The sequence below is a fragment of the Panulirus ornatus genome, chromosome 6, assembly GCF_036320965.1.
Source record: "Panulirus ornatus isolate Po-2019 chromosome 6, ASM3632096v1, whole genome shotgun sequence".
Classification (NCBI taxonomy): domain Eukaryota; kingdom Metazoa; phylum Arthropoda; class Malacostraca; order Decapoda; family Palinuridae; genus Panulirus; species Panulirus ornatus.
Genome location: NC_092229.1, coordinates 47,590,837 through 47,613,034, shown reverse-complemented (window position 1 = coordinate 47,613,034; position 22,198 = coordinate 47,590,837). Strand labels below are relative to the sequence as shown.

At 47.2% G+C, this 22,198-nt stretch overlaps 2 protein-coding genes across 6 annotated transcripts in view; one reads left to right on the top strand and one right to left on the bottom strand.

Annotated features, from left to right (window-relative positions):
- Positions 1-22,198, bottom strand: part of LOC139749197 (DNA oxidative demethylase ALKBH2-like) — a 620,232-nt gene that overhangs the window by 233,669 nt on the left and 364,365 nt on the right. The gene's annotated exons all lie outside the window — the stretch shown is intronic.
- The window catches only part of LOC139749192 (uncharacterized), a 50,192-nt gene that overhangs the window by 18,458 nt on the left and 9,536 nt on the right, over positions 1-22,198 (top strand). The window contains exons 2-3 of the mRNA XM_071662865.1: positions 17,886-17,949; positions 19,725-19,790. Coding sequence (XP_071518966.1) covers positions 17,892-17,949; positions 19,725-19,790 — 124 coding nt within the window. The 5' untranslated portion in view covers positions 17,886-17,891. The remainder of the gene's footprint in view (positions 1-17,885; positions 17,950-19,724; positions 19,791-22,198) is intronic.

Genomic DNA, 22,198 nt, shown 5'->3' with positions numbered 1-22,198 from the left:
CCCTCAAACATGAACCACCACGAACCCTCAAACGTGAACCACCACGAACCCTCAAACATAAACCACCACGAACCCTCAAACGTAAACCACCACGAACCCTCAAACGTGAACCACCACGAACCCTCAAACGTAAACCACCACGAACCCTCAAACGTGAACCACCACGAACCCTCAAACGTAAACCACCACGAACCCTCAAACGTGAACCACCACGAACCCTCAAACGTGAACCACCACGAACCCTCAAACGTGAACCACCACCATCATGAACCCTCAGTCCAACTGCGTTTGTAAAGGCCTCTTTCTCCCCTCCTTCCTTGCCAGCCAGGAAGCCTTACCTCCATCACCACCACCATCATACACAAATCTCCACAAGACGAGATTTTCCCAAAACCGAACGAGTAACATATGCCAACCACGCGTGGAGGCAACAGTCAACCACGTTAACCTTCAAGGTTCAGAGAGAGAAAAAAAAAAGGGGGGGGAGGCGTGATCACCTCATATGGGCGAGCCAGCCACTAGGCCTCCGTCCCTCACACCCTTCTGGTCCTCAACATCTTCCACACTTGCGCTCCCACCTACACACGACGCCGACCGATGAAAGGAAAATACAGTATACGCCAAACATCTACAAGGGAGCTTCAACTCTCCCCTTGTTTTCCTCAAAAACAGTCGAGGCAAAATGGCCCTGGGACATCATCATGCCTGGTCGACGTTATACCAGACCATCCTCCTCGACCAGACGAGGTGTCCCAGGCTCTACCTTCGAGACAAAGGTGTGGGGTATCGCTTCGACCAGCGCATGTCCCAGGACTTCTGTCCGTGACTGTACATAACAGAGGAACCAACTCGCCTTTGTTTCGAGGACTAGAGTAACTTGGTTCGACTTTTGGCGCAAGATACATCACATGGTTACGGTGGGAAAAAAACCTGTCACTTCCTGTCCCATAGAATGGAAAGACAGAGAGCCGCAATTAATCAAAAATAATCTACGAAAACCAATACATGTATTTACACCATCTGTTGAACGACAGATGCCACAATATAACACAAACGTTTAATCTAATCGGCTGAAAACCAGAGAATTTACCTCAAACGTAAGGAATTGATCCGTTTCCAAAAAAAAAGGAAAAGAATCTAAGTCTCAAATCAAAATCACATCCTAAATGCCTTCTGTAGTGTGAGTTCTACACAGCAACACACGCACTAGCCTACCTCAGCGTCGTCAGGAGCCGAGACTGCAAAAACAAAAAACGGTGAGGCCCTCACACTCTGCCGACGCCTGGGAGCAGTGCTCCTCACCTCCAGTCTCCTTGGGACGTCTCGACCGCAGTGGAGGAATCCAGGTGCCCTAGACACAACACCGGTCCAACGCGGGCATTGAAGCTCTTTTTTTTTTTTAACCCTCCCGAGCGAGTCGATGCCCAATTTACGTCTCGGTTAAGTACGGCAAAGACACCCGACCCCGGCGACGTGCGATCCCCGGGCCTCGCCATGCAATGTCGGTCGTGTGTGCAACAATTATCAAATGAACAACTCGAGAGATCATAGCCGACGGTATACACTACGTACTACGTCATTCCCTATCTCCCCAACTTAACAACGAAAGAAGACAAGAGAGAACATCTTATAGACCTTATTGGTGTTGGGAAGGAACCGTTCCCCGCTCCCTAGTGGATGAGAGTGGAACACAACATCCACCTGACACACCCGGCGGATGAAGGGGACAGAGGACGGCCTCGGGAAGACGAGACGAGGGAAGTCGAGGGACGGTGAAGGTGGCGGTGGTGGTGGCAGCAACAGCAGGAGCAGGAGCAGGGTTGGCAACGGTACAGAACCCTGGAGGAGGTCGGGTTACTTCAGGCGACCGAGTCGCGTCCACCCTACACCCACCCACCTGATACACCCTCCTCACCGTGAGGGGCTGTCACCACCACACTACCACAACCACAACTACCACCATCACTACCACGATCGCACTGGCGCACTGCTCGGGTGACCCCCACGTCTCGCCATCACAAGAGGCTAAATCAAGTGGCCTCGTAAGCAAGCTATGCATGGCGTCATCACCTCGCCACAGTTACACAAGCCCCCCTTCTCCTCTATCTGATGGTGACGTGGGTTTTGGAACCCCCACCCATGATTCACAGGTGATCCCATTACGTCAACTGACCAGCTCCAATATGATAATCTACGACACACACACAACACACACACACCACGTCTCCCCCCCACCCCCCCTTCCCCCCTCCCTTAGACGCAATTCACTCACTTCGGGAGCCTCGCTGACGCAGACCACATGAGCAAAACTTCGATAAAAGTGAAGACCAGGCGCGCGCCCGTCGTGGTAGCTCGGGAGAGACGTTGTCCAGACGTGCGGCAAACGAATCGCTTCTCTCTCTCTCTCTCTCTCTCTCTCTCTCTCTCTCTCTCTCTCTCTCTCTCTCTCTCTCTCTCTTTGGTGGACGTGTGGGTATGAAATAATATACAGGGCAGGGAGTTACTGATGCGCGTGAGGCTCAGAGAGAGAGAGAGAGAGAGAGAGAGAGAGAGAGAGAGAGAGAGAGAGAGAGAGAGAGCAAAATCATCTGGTCCAAAAGATAGGCTCTAAGAGCCCCCGCCATCCCTGAGTTGGCTCGCCCACAAGCCTCTCCACAAGAAGGAGAGGAGGAGGAGGAGAAGGTGGTGTTGGGTTAGGTAGTAATGGCCATATTGCATCACAAGAATGCACACACACACACACACACACACACACACACACACACACACACACACACCAGCCACGGTTCTTACCACACATGACCAGGTCATGCGACCGTCCGTGATGCGTGTACGACACGAGTTGAGTTGGTTTGAGAGAACCGATGCCTCTCAGAAGCATAGCCAGAAGCTGGCGGGGAAAAAATAATTTGGCACACCGAAAAAAAGATAAAGTAAACAAAGCAAGAGGTCAAGCATGCCATAAAGATGGCCCCAAGCAACACCAGGGCACCACCACGACTGCTACTGCAGGAGGCGGTGCTGTGGGTGAGGGAGATGTGATCATCCAACTCAAACAACCCAGTTGGCCGTGCCGTGTGGCATGGGCAGGTTCCCCGACCACCAGTTATCACCCAGCACTAGGGAATGACAATGACCTGGGCTTGATATGCAGAAGGGTTCACCACACATCCACACACACACCGGCGCGCCGTCCATGTTGAGCGGAGGCATCTCCACCTGGCTAGCGGTGTCGCCCTCCACGCTAATGGTCATGTATAAAACATCTCGCCCCCTCACACTCTGTACTCTTAATGATGCAACACACAGCAGTGCATGTGAGAGGAGAGAAAGAGAGAGAGAGAGAGAGAGAGAGAGAGAGAGAGAGAGAGAGAGAGAGAGAGAGAGAGAGAGTAGGTGGAGGGGGGAAGAGTGTGTTGTAAGGGTGAGAGCAGCAGCAGCAGCTGGGAGCAAGAGCAACAGCAGCTGGAAGCAGCAACAGATAGAGCAGCAGCTAGACCAGCAACAGATAGAGCAGCAGCAGCCGAGGTCGTGGTTGGTGTTGTGGGTGGTGGCGGGAGGGTGTTACCTTACATCCCACTGACGTGATGAGGGAAGAGACACCTCACAGGCCGAGTGTTGCTGCTCTACCAACACTGGCGTGAGGCCGAGTGTTGCTCTTCTGATGCCATTCTGGGCCACGTTGATCTCCGTCATAATCTTCCGTCTTACATCACACTGTGGGTTAGGTGAGGTAAGGCGGGTCTCATACGAAAAATTACAATAACTCGTGGTTGCATGTTACAGCAACAGCAGCAACCTATGCTGAATGTACATGTTGCAGAAGCAACTCTCTCTCTCTCTCTCTCTCTCTCTCTCTCTCTCTCTCTCTCTCTCTCTCTCTCTCTCTCTCTCTCCTGACATACACACACACGCACTCCACTCCTCCTCCTCCTCCCACAATCAAAAACTCTGGCGCCCAACAATCCCGGCTCCACATAACCCTAGCGCACAAGGCCACAGGCCGGAGACATTCCTCCAGCCTCACAGAACACCCACTGGGGAAAAAAAACACCCACCTCCGTCGTGGGGCGTCCGTCATCCTGGGATTCCTTGTGCCGTGTAGGTCGTGTCTTGGCCGGGGTTATCTCGCGTTTCGAAAATTACAGTCGACCAAACTGCCACTCATGATGATAACAGAAAATTACAGGAATCATTCTTGTATTTTTTTCTTCTCTCTCTCTCTCTCTCTCTCTCTCTCTCTCTCTCTCTCTCTCTCTCTCTCTCTCTCTCTCTCTCTCTCTCGCAAGAGTAAGGCAAACCCGCAGTGCAATTCTCGCCTCCAGTCCGACTGGCTTATTTCCACATTCTTTCGCGTCAGAGTTTGAAACGATAAATCCTATGTATTTCCAGCTCACTCTCGCACCAGCAACCTTGAAGCAATCTCGGTCTCGACCTAGAGACGAAGCATCGACCCAGAACCGAACCACTGAAGCAATACTGGGGACCTAAGTAGGCTTCTTGAGACTCCAACCTACGAAGACTGAACCACACATCTTAGGGGTCGAAGAAGAAGGGTGACTTCTCTAGGCTTGAAGCTTCGACCTACAAAGACTGAACCACATATCTTAGGGGTCGAAGAAGGGTGACTTATCCAGGCTCGAGGCTTCGACCTACAAAGACTGAACCACACATCTTTGGGGTCGAAGAAGAAAGGTGACTTATCCAGGCTCGAGGCTTCGACCTACAAAGACTGAACCACACACCTTAGGAGTCGAAGAAGAATGGTGACTTATCTAGGCTTGAAGCTTCGACCTACAAAGACTGAACCACATATCTTAGGGGTCGAAGAAGGGTGACTTATCCAGGCTCGAGGCTTCGACCTACAAAGACTGAACCACACATCTTTGGGGTCGAAGAAGAAAGGTGACTTATCCAGGCTCGAGGCTTCGACCTACAAAGACTGAACCACACACCTTAGGAGTCGAAGAAGAATGGTGACTTATCCAGGCTTGAAGCTTCGACCTACAAAGACTGAACCACACATCTTAGGGGTCGAAGAAGGGTGACTTATCCAGGCTTGAAGCTTCGACCTACAAAGACTGAACCACACATCTTAGGGGTCGAAGAAGAATAGTGACTCAAGACTTCCGAATGTTGACGCAGCTCCACGGAGGTGTATCAACATTCAGACTCATCCATCTCAGTCTCTCCGGCGACTAAAGCCGGAGTGCTTCTGTACCTCCTTGATCCTCTTACCTTTACGTAGGAAGCTCAAATTCCATTTCTTGGGCTCAATGTCATACGCAGAGACTGCCGATCCCACTCCCCCAATACCCCCTGATTGTCTTTTGTCTATTGTCTTTCGAAGACAGAGCATCGCTGTTGTCCTGTCTTGTTTTGTTTTTTTGTTTTTTCTTTCCGTTTCGCAATTGAGAATTTTCACTGTTGCTATCGTGTTCGCAGGCAAGACAAGTGAGAAAAAAATATGCGTAGACTATGAACCAACTTGCATATAACACACACACACACACACACACACACACACACATAGACACACACGTAACCTATCTTTTCGTACATTGTGACTTGTGGACATGGCATGGGCAAAACATGCCCCACTCATGACCATGTTGGGCTAAACGACAGGAAGAAGGCAAGAAAAAGAATGATGGATGGGAGTTGACCTGACTTCCACAGGTATTTCCAGACTTGACTCTTAAAGGTAGACGGGTCATAGGACAAGGGAAGGACGACTGTAGAAATTGGAATTAGGGGGAGGTAATGGCTAATCCTCGTGTGGTCGGTCTCAACACAGATACTACTGGAAACACCAGCAGCCACAGACGCGCCACGGGGCCAGGCCTTGGCAGCAGGTGTGGCACATGCAGATGGTTCACGAGACCAAAGTCAAAGGTCATGCCAAAACTAACAGTCGTACTACCTAACTAAGAGTCGTACGACCTTATTCAATTGGGTCAACAAGCGGACGGTGCCCCCCCCCCCTCTTAACCACAGGGTAGGGTCAGGTCAGGTCAGGGCAGGTCGAGGGGGTAAAACAGCAAAGCACAAATTAAGTCCCGGGTGCCTTCTGTTTATACCGTCCGTCCAAAGTTCACCTTTTCCGTAACCCTGGAATATCAAGGCCCTAACTTGAGCACCGTGTTATGTCATGGACGTTGGAATGCCAGTGTCTTCACCCCGTCCGCTAAGGCTGGTGATAAGCGGATGACAACAACAAAAATAATAAAGAACTTTGATTTAACCCAGCTTGACTGGTGATGACATAAAGGTGTTGGGGTGTGTGTGTGTGTGTGTGTGTGTGTGTGTGTGTGTGTGTGTTCGGAGGAGGTGTAGGACCAGCAGTTCGACGAGAGAGAGAGAGAGAGAGAGAGAGAGAGAGAGAGAGAGAGAGAGAGAGAGAGAGAGAGAGAGAGAGAGAGAGAGAGAGGACGGGGTCGAAGCCTGAGGCTGCCCAGGGGTTGTGGATAGGCAGAACCCTTGGCAGAAAAAAAAAGATATATCACTGAGATCCTCTCCTCTGCGATCATGGCGCACGTTAAGTAAATGTCTTACAACAGCCCGCCACACCACACTTACCACTCTTCTGCTAACCATTACTATCCTTCCACGGGTTCTTCACCTGACGCCACCAGCCACCAACCTTCTCTCTCTCTCTCTCTCTCTCTCGGGGGGGAGTCAAACAACGACAGAGGAGATCCACCTTACATCTACGCTTTGCTTACGTATAAAATCGAAGACGCAAAATATGCGTTCTTTTTTTCCCATAACCGCCCGTAAACTCGAAGACTTACATCCATGAGGCAACACCTTCAATTAATGACTTGGAGGAAAATGAGAGACCAAAAAGGAAAAACAGTTTTAAAGAGGTGTTCCAGAGACGTCAAAACTAATTTAGGAGGTTCATGAGACCTGGAAACCTATCTGAGGAAGTTCAAAAGACCTAGAAGCCAATCTAAGTAGGTTCAGAAGACCTCAAGCCAGTCTAAGTAGGTTCAGAAGACCTCGAGCCAGTCTAAGTAGGTTCAGAAGACCTCAAGCTAATTCAAGGCGGTTAAAGAGACCTCGAAAACAATCGAGGGACATTCGAGAGACCCTCAAACCAATATAAGGAGGGTCAAATGACCTAAAACCAATTCAAGTAGGTTCAAAAGAACCTAAAACCAATTCATGTAGGTTCAAATGACCTAAAACCAATTCATGTGGGTTCAAATGACCTAAAACCAATTCAAGTAGGTTCAAGTGACCTAAAACCAATTCATGTAAGTTCAAATGACCTAAAACCAATTCAAGTAGGTTCAAAAGAACCTCGAAACCAAATATAAAGGACGTTCGAGAGACCTTGGGACTAATCCACAAACTCTTAACGAGTTTCCACCACCTCCACACGGCTTGCCAGCCATGACCCCGACTCGCGCATCAGATGGACCATTCAAATTCAGTAAGTCTTCGCGGACACCCGAGCGCAGACTGGTTTTCCCCCCGGACCTCGCATGCTGGGGCGCTCTGGCCAGCGCCTGTACATCGCGACACGTCAGATACCCTCCTCCAGACGGGGTTCGTCGCCGGGGTTGTCTTCATTTGCATACGTCTGAGCCGCCCTGGGGAGTCCTGAGTTCCATTCCGGAAGCTTGTGGCAATGTCGTCCATACCTGAGGATCTTTGGGGGACAACAGGTTTCTGGATGGTCCCAAATAGGTCAGGGCTGGACAGACTCCCGGTGTGTGTGTGTGTGTGTGTGTGTGTGTGTGTGTGTGTGTGTGTGGACGGGAGGTGGGGACGCGTCTGGCAGACGGCATTGACATTGACATTGGCCGGGGTCGCTCCCAACCACTCCATGCTCCCTCCCTCCGCATGAGGTACACAGAGGGTTAGCTACGGCTGAGCAGTTGAGCTAGCACTTCAGTGTATGTCAAGTATCCTTCCTTTGTCCCAGGTACCTGTTTTATCTCTCTCCCTTACCCACTTTGTGGCCTACTGGCTTTCACTCCACAAATAGGGTCACTCCTCATTGAACGACATTGGACAACACGTAACCTCATCCTAACTACATTTTCCTGCCATGGGCGCTACGCTCTAGCCTCGCCTTTTGGCAACATACCATCGCAAGGGCTCCTCAGTCAGTGACTACTCACTGCACCACAGACACAAGAGGGGGCTGTGCTCCCTGGCTGCCCGAGCTGGAGGGTAAAACTCACAAGGCACAGGTCATATGGCCATTGCTGACAAGGGCCCAGTTGCTGTTCAGGCTGGGGTAAACAAAGTGGCTGAGAGAAGTTCTGAAGATATCCTTGACAAGTATAGTCACTTTAGTGGAGTGTATAAACAAAGCCACAGAAAGGGTGTGGTCGTGGGCCTTCTTCCCAAGTGCGACTGCAACTGGACGCTCTGTGGAGAATGCTTACGCATTTATATACATGCAAGAACGGGGCACATACGCATTATAAGGGGTCTGGCTACATAGATTTGTATGACAATTTCAGTGGAGATATATGAGCTTGTCTCGTGAAGATGGCCTGGACTTAGACGGGGTCGGGAGGGTGTTTTAGAAGAACGTATACAACAGGTGATTGCCGTGAGCACACGTTCATTACAGACACAGGAAAACAGCAGCTGTCAGAGAAAATGACGTAATAGTAATGTAGGCAAAGGTTCTCTGACTTGGAGAGTGGTAGGACATGGGGGTGATCGACCTCACAACACACGGTAAATCGAGCGCTTATCAACGTATTCAAATCAAGACCTGATAAGTATTATCAGTAATATATGCCATGAGTAAATAAAATCTAATCTGCCACGTATCGTTAATATTGTCCCTTAATATTGTCTGTAGACACGTACCATGTCTTTCCTCCTATGTATGTACACACACACACACACACACACACACACACACACACACACACACACACCAGCCTAGGATACAAATCGTTCTGTGGTGTGAGAACACACCCATTCTTCATAGTGTACGCAGACACCAGTATCAGTCTACGAAACACATGGCTTTTTCTTTTCAACGAATATTCTAAACACGATTCCACCACAGTTTCTTCTCCTGCCCTCACACGGAAGAGACCCCCAGCCTCCACCACATTCCCCACCAGTCAGACGGACGAATACTTGAAGAACAATGAGGAGAAGTACGGATGAACAATTATATACACACAACATCATGCGACATGCGCATGACCATGAGTGGGGTCGGGTTGTGAGGAGTGGACGTGTGGAGGTCTGAGGACTTCGATTTTCCTCCCTCTCCCCCCTCAAGACATATATGACCTGGCCATCTTCAGAGAGCTTATTAAAACCCCCCCCACCTGGTCACATCTTTAAACACCACGATAAGGTCGAGTTAGGTTAGCTTTGTTTGGTTAGATCAGGTTTGTTTGGTTAGGTCAGGTTTGTTTGGTTAGGTTAGGTTAAATTTGTTAGATAAGGTTTGTTTGGTTAGGTCAAGTGTAGTTTGTTAGATCAGGTTCAGCTGGTTACGTCAGGTGTAGTTTGAAAGATCAAGTTGGTTTAGTTAGGTTAGCTTTAGCTGGTTTGGTCAGGATGTGGTTTGTGAGGTCAGGTTGGTTTGGCAAGGTCAGAGAGAGAGAGAGAGAGAGAGAGAGAGAGAGAGAGAGAGAGAGAGAGAGAGAGAGAGAGAGAGAGAGAGAGAGGAGGAAACAAGGTGTTCACCCAGGCGGGATGAGATAACACACCGGTGCTAGCCAACCCAACACCCACCCTGCGTAAGAACTGCTGCGGGACGACGCCTAAGAGAAGAGCGGGAGGTGTTTGTAAACCCGTTCAAACCCCAGCGAGATAACCAACCCAACCACGTCTCCCCCGTGGCCTGTCTAGACACACACACACACACACACACACACACACACACACACACACACACCATCCACCCGGATACACACAACTCGGTACGTGTGTGTGTGTGTGTGTGTGTGTGTGTATGTGTGTGTGTGTCTACACCCTCTCTAACGAGGCAGCCAAACTGGAATCTCTCCTACGGTTAATGAACACAGTCACCAGGAAAACAGACCATGTTAACGACCCGCCCGCGACGGCGAAACTTGCTCCTCCACTCGAGGGTGCGTTTCCCTCCGGCCCTCGAGCACCAGCGTGACCTGAGCCGCGAAGATGCGCGCGCGGGGCACAAGCGGCTCCCAGAGCGACGTGTCCCAGCACCAAAAAATATATATATATATATCGCCTTATATCCCTGCCATCCGTTGAAGTACGTGGGAAGCAGTAATACCCATCAATCTACCAGCTTTTCCAGACCAAGATCTGTCGAACAATCTACCAGCTTTTCCAGACCAACACCTGGTAGTATGACCGAACAATCTACCAGCACTTTCAGACCAACATCTGTCGAACAATCTACCAGTTTTTCCAGACCAACACCTGGTGGTATAACCGAACAATCTACCAGCTTTTCCAGACCAACACCTGGTAGTATAACCGAACAATCTACCAGTTTTTCCAGACCATCACCTGGTAGTATGACCGAACAATCTACCAGCTTTTCCAGACCAACACCTGGTAGTATGACCGAACAATCTACCAGCTTTTCCAGACCAACACCTGGTAGTATAACCGAACAATCTACCAGCTTTTCCAGACCAACACCTGGTAGTATAACCGAACAATCTACCAGCTTTTCCAGACCAACACCTGGTAGTATGACCGGACAACCTACCAGCCTTTCCAGACCAACACCTGGTAGTATGACCGAACAATCTACCAGGCCTTCAGACCATCTGCTGGTGTTCCGCCTGAAATGTGAACTCGGGAACAACTGTGTCACCGCAGGGTACCTTCCTGCCCCATTCCACGAACTGGAAAACGATCCACTGGAGGGGAAAAGACTCGCCAGCACCTCCGCCGGGGGTGCTTAAACGCTGCCTTTTGGGGAGGGGAGAGGCGCACTGGGGCATCGCTGGCCAGCGATCTCCTGGGGGGTTCCGTTTCGCGACTGCCCGACCACCGGCAGGTCACACACATCGCCCGGTTATCCCATGCGATCCTCACAGTCCATATGTCACCAACACACTGTCACATATATAAGTCAAGCAAATACATCGTGTGCCACCAAATGTAACCTGCCATTCGCGTATGGAGTACGTCGTGCGTACGTACCCATTGTACACGTGCGTGAGGTGATTAGGTCAACCAACATCTCGAATTTCGCTGATTTCATTATCACGTCTCATTAAATAACATGATACTCAAGTTAACTTGTCTTCAGAATGAGACTAAGACCACGAATGAGAACTCGCAAGTCAGTGAAATTATCTTTATTTTTTCTAAGTTGAGACATGAGGCCAGGACTATATATATATATATATATATATATATATATATATATATATATATATATATATATATATATATATATACAAGTCTAAGTCAAGTACGCATTTTATCGACTAACCCTTAGGGGAGGATGAACAGCTGGATTGACTGTGGACCCCCCTGCCGTAACCAGTATTTCCGAACCCATACGCTCGACCCGTGAAGGCGTCACGGGCTCGGGAACGCTAACCGCCACACCACGGGAAGAAAGTCCATACTGCAGACTGGAGTACGAGAGAGAGAGAGAGAGAGAGAGAGAGAGAGAGAGAGAGAGAGAGAGAGAGAGAGAGAGAGAGAGAGAGAGAGAGAGAGAGAGAGAGGAGTGATCAGGGCGCAACGGAGCACCCGGGTGTGTGTGTGGCAGCAACCCTCCGTGTGTGTGTGTGTGTGTGGCGTCGCCAGTCTGGCACGGACGGACACTCACCCCACCAGCCCAGCACCACTAGGCCTACCGCCAGCCAGCCGGCCCTTCCAAGCTGGCTAGGATTGCGGGGACTGGAGAACGGAAACTTTTTCGCCCCTCAAGGACTAGCCATTTCTTAGGGCTAGCCATTCCTCCTAGTTTATACAGAGCCTCAACACTTCTATACCATGCGTAGACCTAGCTAGGCTTAGCTAACCGTCTTTTTAATTGCCCAGAGGCGTCCGGCCGGCCAAGCTAAGGTGGGGTATGGTATAAGGTCAACCTCTGTACGTCGGAACCTCCTGAGAACACACACACACACACCCAGCGCCGGATCGTAGCGTTAGCCTAACCTTGCTAACGGTTTTACCTTTCTCGTCTCGGGAGGCCCCCGAGCGTATTTTTCCCCACCTCCTCAATGGGTCTCTCGCTCCCCTGGGTGACTGAGGGTATGGCTGGAGGTCGCTGCCCTCCCTCCCTACATCCCTCTTGCCACGCCGACCATTATCCCCTAACACACCCAAGCCCTCCAGGTCCCTTGAGGCGTACGTCCTCACGGTCGTGTGAGGGAGGAAGAGACCTGACCTGTCCTGACCACTCCGACCCTGTCCTGACCACTCTGACGAACCGACCACTGTGTCACTCAGGTATCGTATGATAACGAGGCGTTTGACCTCCATGTGTGTGTGTGTGTGTGTGTGTGTGTGTGTGTGTGTGTGTGTGTGATTAACCAAAAACATCTCACAGCTGCATAACGAAACGAAGATCCTCCCAACGTAATCTTCCCATCAATCATACTTGGCACTCGGTTCTCTGCAACAGCACTTTAAGACCCCTCTCCCATCCCATCGACTACATACCTAAACCATCAATCCCCCAAAAGATGGAAATTAAAAGCTCACCCCCAAACCTCAAAAGGCCCCAACCACACCCCTCACACTCCTTCCAACTCGGTCTTACACACCATCCCACCACGATATACATCCGCCTGAAACGACACTCCCCAGACACATACGGGTTACACTTTCGCGTCTATATGCTCTGGACGCCGCCAATCCCCACATTATTGCAAACAACGATTCAGCATATCTTGGGATCCTTCATGCCCAAAATGCAGCTTGTATGGTGAAGACAATGAACACTTAGTTCGAAGCTGCTTACTCCATAAGTGTCCAGAACTCGCCCTCACATACACACATCAACACCACACTCCTTAACCTATCGTTCCGCTGCGGAAGTTCCACAGAAGAGGTTGCTGGGGACAGGAAGAGATAGTCATCGCGTGCTTGCAAGCGTGCGTCGCGTTAACAATGCAAACAAAAACATGTTCGTAGGCATCAAAAGGCAAAGCGCTCTTTCATCTGATTCCCTTAATAGTGCAATGTGCAGTAAGGTAGAACATGGCGTGATACATACACCATGAGTAAAGTTTCTCTTTGGCCTCACAGCTAGCTACCAAACCCTGAACTACCACCCCATCAGGTCTGGGAGCGGCCAATCAGGGTATCCATCACCCATCATCAAGTTTACCCTACATTCAGTGAGGGGGTTCGGAGTATACGTAGCTAACCACTACAACGATGTATAGATTCCCTCGTATATAACCAGATGTAGGTACCATCACGGGCGAGCTCGAGAGCGACCTACGCGAGGCATTTTGATTCCTCGCGCGAGAGGCAGCAGGAAGTCGATGTGAATCGAGGAACCAGTCGGCTCGAGGCGAGAAATGGGTCACCCAGCGATGAGACCACGACACGGGGTCATGGGCCAAGGGTTCCGCATACCGCGCCCAGGCAGGTCGAATCCCTACCACACCCATCTCCCCTGACTTGCCCTCAGGCCCCCACCGTCAGTATACTTAACGTCTCCCCGCGGTAGCAGGAGCGGGCGTAGCGAGAAGGACAACGTAGGAACGAGCCAGTCCTCTTCCCGATACCCTCCACCATCATCATCATCATCAAAGGACCAGGAAGTACACGAATCTTCAAGTCTTCCACCACGGAGGCTGCCAGGCATGTACGACACCACCCGAAGGGGGCTAAAAACGCCATCGACGTAAAACTGTACGTATTTTCGACGCCCATTTTTCTCCAGGTATATTAATACACCTGTCAACCTTCCTGGACGCGAAGGTTATGAAAACGAGTCCAACCTGATCTCTCAACAACATCGCTGTTACCTCCACAAAAGCAAGGCTCTCCGCTCCGACCGACCCCCACCTCAACAACGCACACACCCCCTCACTCGGTGCACCAACCACAACGATCATCACTACGTCTTAACACGCCGCTAGGCTCCTCACACTATCTTACTGCTGGCTTAAAGACGGTAATTATCGGTCTGGCCAGCCACGACCAACACGCACACCCAGACGAGGTTAAAAAAAGAAAAAAAAAAAGAAACCACATTATTTTCACGCTGGTGACGGACATAATGATGACAACTGTACCACAAAGGCCATACGACAATACATCTCAGGGTGAGAGGGAGTGGCAGTGTACGCTACTACCAGTCAAATGACGACACCACAAGTTTATGCAAGAATAAAATGAAAATAACATATATCTCAATATACCTATATACCATTAAAGTACATAACCATTAAGTGTTGTTAATCAAAACATTAGAATAATAATTACGCACCAATAAATTGATAATAACATGGATATTACCGTACGCGGTAATGCTACACCGAATGAAAACGACAAAAAAAAGAAAACGTGGATTAGTGTAGGACACACTAATATATAAAAAAAAAACAAAAAAACAGGGAAGGACTTTAGGCTCAAGGGAAGGTCCTGTGGGAGGCTGGCGACTGGGGAGGGCTAAGCAATCACCACACCCCCAGACCCCAACCTAGGCGTCACGCGGGAAGCCCACATCTGCCTCGTCACACCACTCGCTGACCCGGACCCAGGAGTACTGGAAGGATGATGAGAACTTTGCTGCAAACCGGTCCCCCGCCAGCACACAACACGGTAGCCGCTACGGCGTGTACCCGCTGGCCAGGGACAGGACCTGCTAGGTTAGGGCAAGGTGGGGGTGAGGTGGTGAGGTGAGCACTGGCTGAGGGGTGAGATCAGGGAGTGGCTGGGGCAAAGAGGAGGGTTCGGGTGAGCTCAGGGCTGGCTCGGGTGTAGTCAGGACGGGCTGTTATACATAAAAAAAAAAAAAAAAAGACATCGGTCTAAGAAGAAGAAAAAAAAAATTAAAAAATGCCCTCAAGGCTAGTGGTGTCCGGGTGATGTGTAATGTATATTTTCAACTCGTTTCCCTCCTCAACGAGACACTCCAGGCGAGCAATGACCTTAACATGTCTCCCCTCCCCCCAAATCAGTTGACCATAATACCATCTGCGCAAGTCTGCCCTTAACAAAAGTGAACAAAAAATGGTCTCCCCCCCTACACACACACACACACACACACACACACACACACCCAGAGGAGCGAGCCTTCACCACAAATGCCTATAACCCTACGGTTAGGTTATGGGCACTGGAAACAGCAGCTGGGAACGGCGTACTATCCACAGGAACCCGGAGCGAGGCACAAGAAGGCTGTGGTGGAACATCAAAGAGAGATGAAGATAGAAGATCTCGAGACTGTTGTCTTAGGGGAGAGAGAGAAAGAGAGAGAGAGAGAGAGAGAGAGAGAGAGAGAGAGAGAGAGAGAGAGAGAGAGAGAGAGAGAGAGAGAGAGAGAGAGAGAGAGGGGGGGGGGGGGATACTCCGTTACTCATAAATTCGACGTCTACGTACGACCAAATATTATTTTCCAGTGATTATGATGGCCATAACTGGTTTACATGCGAGTGTAAAAAAGATACATATATATATATCATGACATACAAAATGACCAGTGTACCACACTACCAATCTTAACCCACCAAAAAAAAAAAAAAAAATATACATGAATATTGCTCTGGCATAACGAAGTCGATAACATAAATGTATTGTGGGCCTCCGTGTCGTGTGTAACGGTTAATGTACCTGACCCTGACGCACTCATGGGGCGCCAGGGGTCGCGCTCGCATGGGTTCCAAACCCTAGTCTTGGCAGTCACTCCACAGTCAACCCCGCTGTTCATCTTCCCTTAAGAACTGATCGGTAAATTAGTTACCCAGCTTATCCCATATGTATATATATATATATATATATATATATATATATATATATATATATATATATATATATATATATTTGGAGCAGCAGCCTTTATATACCAATCTTGGCATTATCTATCGCGTAACTGCATGCCCTAAAATTGTACTATTCTGAACAGTTGCTCCGTTTATACAGGGGACTGATTCGTCCTTTTATGGAGTACTGCTCACACATCTGGGGTAGTCCCAGCTCTGCATCCTTACTTAAGAGTTGAGTCGAAAGCGGTCCGACTCATAAACTGTCCCAGGCTAACATCCAAACTCGACCCCCTTGTCCTACGCCGCAATGTTGGTTCACTTTCCCTATCCTATAGCTATCACTTTGGTTTTTGCTCCCGAGAGATGGCTGCTCGTGTGCCCCCTAACCACTAGCTAGACGACGCAATACTCGGCAAGTTGCTGCGAGACATGATTATTGTGTGGCCATCGGCAACTCAGGGGTGGGCCGTTTTGATACCTGCTTCTTTCCATACACGTCGAAGCTTTGGAACTCTCTCCCCTCTCATGTCTTTTCCCAAGAACTATGACCCGGTACATTTCAAATGACCGGTCTTTCACTTTCTTTAGAAATTCGTAAATACTTTCCCTTGTCTTTCCTTTTTTCCATATCATAATTCTCTCTATACTTCAATCAAGGCACACACACACACACACACACACACACACACACACACACACACACACAAAAGTAAAGCAGCTGGCTCTCTCCAGAAACAGAAACTAATGACATCGTAGAACAAATCAAAATTCCTCAACTGAAACTGACTTGTTATTGTGCCTCTCTACCAGACAGTTCAGACAGTTATTTTCTATCAATATTAAAAGCTTGGCCTGGCTGGCTGGGTCGGGCACAATGTCTGCATTGACAATACGTAGCGTCCACAAGACTTGCTCTTCATTTGGTAGTACACTGTGTACTTACAGCACCATCCATTTTCTTTCTTTTAAGTCTTGGTCGATTTCTCTCCCCCCAAGTGAATGTCACGATGGATCATACTCCTTGCACGAACTAGAGATAAAATCATTTCCTGTGTTCACTGGTACTATGAACGGCTGGATCTAATGATTCCCTGTCGAAAATAACAAGCGAACTGTCTGATTACAGACTCGTTCGGAAAAAAAACAATATTACTCCAGGGTAACAGTATGCCAATGTTCAACTTAGAGCTACATCCTTTCAGAGAGTGTGTACCACCGTGAACCACTGCTGTTCAAATTGAGAAATCATACACGCATGCCTCCCAAAGGATATGTTACCCAACACCAAGTCTATATTCACAAACGCCATCAGTGAATGGTTAAGTCTTGTTTTTCCATCCTTACGAAATTTTCGTTCAAGTGCGTACTACATCTTCTACAAGTGGATGATCTCCGATGAAACATCGCCGTAACCCTCTGCAAACCTGTTTTATAAATGGCCACAGGTGGGGTGGGTGTGTGTGTGTGTCTGGGGTTGGGGGGTAGCCTACCTTGCAACTTCTTTGATTCGTAATTATGCCTAATTCGTTGCACAACCACAGGCCGAAGAAGTCTTGCACGACCAACTCCTGATGTAACTAACGGTCTAGTTCAAAATAACGGTTTGTCCAAAACTTTGTTGCATGTCCCTATTTTTCTTTTTTTTTCTTTTCATCGATTTCTTTCCCGTATGTGTGTTTAATAACGGTTTTGAACCGAACTTTTCATGTCCCTTTATTTTTCATGTATTCATTTCCCTTACGTGTTTTTTAACGATCATATATATATATATATATATATATATATATATATATATATATATATATATATATATATATATATATATATATATATATATATATTCCTATGAGTCCACGGGGAAAATGAAACACGATATATATATATATATATATATATATATATATATATATATATATATATATATATATATATATATTCTTTTCTTTTTTTCTGGTTATAATTAACGTTTCCCGTTCTCTTCTACAGGCAGCGATGTGGCGTTCAATTCTCCTGGTGGCGGTGACGCTGATGACGTCGACCGTGGTCGCTAGTGAGTATCGTTTCTCCAAAATACTGAACGGGCACAGGAGGACTGAGAGTCTCTCTCTCTCTCTCTCTCTCTCTCTCTCTCTCTCTCTCTCTCTCTCTCTCTCTCTCTCTCTCTCTCTCGTGTATCACAATCAAATGTATTTCGTCTCTGTGGCAGTTCAAAGTCATAAGTCATACTCTCTCTCTCTCTCTCTCTCTCTCTCTCTCTCTCTCTCTCTCTCTCTCTCTCTCTCTCTCTCTCATATGTCAAATATATCATTATATGATAGTCTAATATATAAAAAAAAAAAGTTATATTGAACTTATATGGTACTGAATAGCCTAGCTGCATTGCATGTTTAATTTGTATATGTTTCACAATAAAAACATCCTACCACTATATAATCTTACAGTATAAATTATGTGCATTTCGATATTTTTCAGAATTTTTTCTTTTTTCTGGACTAAATATGATTCGATTCGACGGGATGCTACATTAACATGATGTTGTCATGAGAGATTCGCCAGGCCTTACCCTACTCTACAAAAAAAAAAAACTTCAGACGAATATTTTGGCACATCCTGAACATCCATGGTGTTGCTAGTCTTATAAAAAATATATAAATAAATTAAATACCTTAAAACAGCAAACCTAAGAAGTCCCAGATATTGTGGTTAGTATTCGTTACATTGTAGAATCCTACCTATACTTATTGGCTGAAACGTTCGGTACGAGTTATCGGATGACGGATACTTAAGAAAAGTGCAAGTGATATAAAATTATCTTTTGTATCTCTTACTTTATGCCTCCTCTACTGATGGTTCAGCCACCTTAACGATGGTTTCTAGTGAGCTCTACCATCCAAATCAAACACCACGATCTTGGACCAATCTGCGTTTAATCTCCCTTGCTCAACCAGGCTGTTTGAGGATGAGGATTGCATGACTGCAGTCTGCTATAAGAGGGACTTAAAACCCCAATAATTAGCCAGACAGACGAGCAACATCTGTCCAATATCACTTAAACATTTTGTAAGTTATATGATAACAGATCTAAAGGCGAAAAGGAATTCACTGAAAATTCAATTTTGAACGAAATTTTTGTACGATTGTCTTAGAACTCCTGGCATGCACTATACTTTATCAATGGTTGTGGCTTTCAGTTATCACTCATCGCCACACAATACATCATCCACCACCGCCTGGTGAAAATCTCCAAGCTATGGAGATCACAGCACAAAACATTCAATGGTAAATCCAGTCGCGTTTCACATATCATACAAACCTCCAACAGCCAGGATCGAACCCGGGACCCCCTGTGCCAAAGGCGGAAATACCACCGCTAGGCTATGGGCGCATAGCCTAGCGGTAGATTCCCGCCTGTGGCACAGGGGGTCCCGGGTTCGATCCTGGCTGTTGGAGGTTTGTATGATCTATGAAGCTGGCTCATCCAATTTCCCTAAACCTGAAAAAAAGGAGGACAGATACACATATCCGTCCAAGACGGTAACTCCATTTTGATAAAGCTTCACACATGAAATACCTCCATCAAAATTAGGTTTTATCGTCATTCTTTTATGCATCCTGAGAAATAGCAATTAGGTTACGAGTAATGGGTTCAGTCACACGACAAGAGCAGTGACACAATAATCTCTACAACGAACGACAGTCATAGTTCGCCGTCATAACGACACAATCATGAAAAATTGCAATAATCGTGTGGCAATCACAACTAAAAATGTTTCCCCTCCCTCCCCAAGAGATGCAGCCATCTAAGCCGTTTTCTCTTTCCCTCAGATCCCGTCTCCCGCCAAGTGGGCTACACGGAGGATATCAAAGTGGCTGTTAAGAACAACAACGAAGGTACGTCCAAAACTATCCACTCTTTTTTTTTTTACCTGCTCTTCCTTTCTCTTTTTTTTTTCATTTGAATAAGTACGCATCGAGGTGCAGGTGTCCAGGTGTGTCTACACACAGGGTCATGGTAGGGGACGCAGTCTATCGACGGAGCTGGGTAAGTTCGTAGCTACTGGGAATTTAAACGACTTACGAGGGTTAATCCTCTCTTGCTCATAACTTGAAATGGTTGAGGTAATGCTTTGTGTGTGTGTGTGTGTGTGTGTGTGTGTGTGTGTGTGTGTGTGTGTGTGTGTGTGTGTGGAGGGAGAGTCTGGCTTCAACAGCCATACGTAATCTAGGGAATAAATACCATTTTTTTTTCTTTTTTTGCGTAAAAGAAACGAAAACTTCACCACCGGGTAACAAGTTATATACAACCACAGTTGTTAAAAAAAAAAAAAAAAGGTAGGAATATGTCCCATGTCGAAGCGTCTGGAGGTTTAAGCTATGGGAAAAAAAAAGTCTTGGCTGACTGATGATGGCTGGAGGTGGAAGGGCTCGGGAGAGCAGCGACGAGGGAGGAGGAGGAGGAGGAGTTCCTCTCTCTCTCTCTCTCTCTCTCTCTCTCTCTCTCTCTCTCTCTCTCTCTCTCTCTCTCTCTCTCTCTCTCTCAGCTGCCGCTGTCTCGCCACCAGTCCAACGAGGTATAAACCAGGTTCTGTTCTTCCAGTTCATCAGTGTGAACTCGGTTATGTTCGTGAGTGCTAGCAACTTTCTGTAATAACATGGGGAAGTTTGTAGGCGTGTGTCATCAATGGAGATGAAATTTTTTATCTGTTCATTCATCAGACATCAAATTATGACTGGCTCTGGCCGAAAATGCTAACGAATATATAACTCTTGGGTTAAACATACTTTTTTTTTTTTAAATAAACACCACAGAAAACGTTGAGTTAGTTAAAAGCGTGAAAAACCTTTTTATTCCTAAGAAAAATACACTTGCTTTAACGAAAGAAAACCTTACTTTTCTCTCTTACAAATATGGACTTTGTTGTCTATTTCGACGCTTATTTTTCACTTGGCTAAATCTACATTCGTTAATTCAGCTGATCCTAGTCCTTCGCTTATCAATCCCCCTCAAGAATGAACTAATACAAATTCGATCTATTTAAGTACATAACCTTCGCTTTGCTCACGTATAAATCTTTTAAAGTTACCGCTACACAATATCCGAGTGACCAACCCCGTTTTCTGTAGAGTAACACCAACTCCGTTTTCCCTTTTTTAAAGTCTGCGTCATCGACGGCGTTGTGTACGAGCAACGGGCATACCTTCCTACGGTGGATCCATGCGAGAGATGCCAGTGCGCGCCGCCCGGGTTTGCTTGCACTGTGACCCAATGCGAGGTCAAGCCTGGCTGCCAGGTTATCCAGTATGAAAACCAGTGCTGCCCAGAGTACCGGTGTGGTGAGTTCCAAGTCCAGCGTCTCTGTACCTCAGCGACTGAAATGTCTTCTCAGGGCAAGGAAGGAAGGGGGAAAAAATTAGGTTCAACCGTGTCGTTAACTTCCACCTCACTAGATAAAATTACGAATTAGAAATATCCGCAATATTCGAGTACATAATTAATGAGATTAAAGACTCGTTATTCCCAATACAGTACCCCCGAAAGCCTAAATAACTGACCAACACATTTACATCACCGTAGGCAACGGGCGACCGTACATATACTGACAGAGATATAGTTACATAAGTACTGATAAAAGAACTATCCATGGACGTACATAGAAAAAAAAAAGAGACATTATCTCTCCTTGTTACACCTTGTTACAGCTGTATTGCTAAACCAACGAAACTGTAAGACTGGTTACAGCAAATCGCCTCAGACATAATACATGTGACGCACCCCCGCGTTCGAGTGTGATCAGACCATGAGCACGCCTTTCTTTACTCTTAACAGAGATCAGATTCATGTGGGAAAATGCCTCTTAGCATTTGTCTCAAGATGTGTTCAAAAACAACACGACCTCGAATTATATTAAAACAATACCAATGAATATATTCATTAAGGAGTTTCTATTTGGTAATGCAGAATGTCACATTAAAAAACTTCGTGTCAAAAATAGCCAACATGTGTATATACAAATTACAAAGGAAATCAGATTTCTCTAATTAAAGTCAGAAGGTATAGAAAGATAATTCACAGACAGTAACCTGCCAAACTGTCATTGTGATTAAAGAGGAGCAAATAATGTTAATGTTGGACTTCGAAGCAAAATATTTATCTAGCCGAGCCTTTAGACAAACCTAAGGTTTTTTTTGATCTCCACCATTTCTAACAAATCCTGTTGAAGAAAAATACTTTGCCTTTTTTGTGGCAAAACGTTTGACCGTAATAGATTTCAATAAATAGGCCAACATTTTGTGAAGAA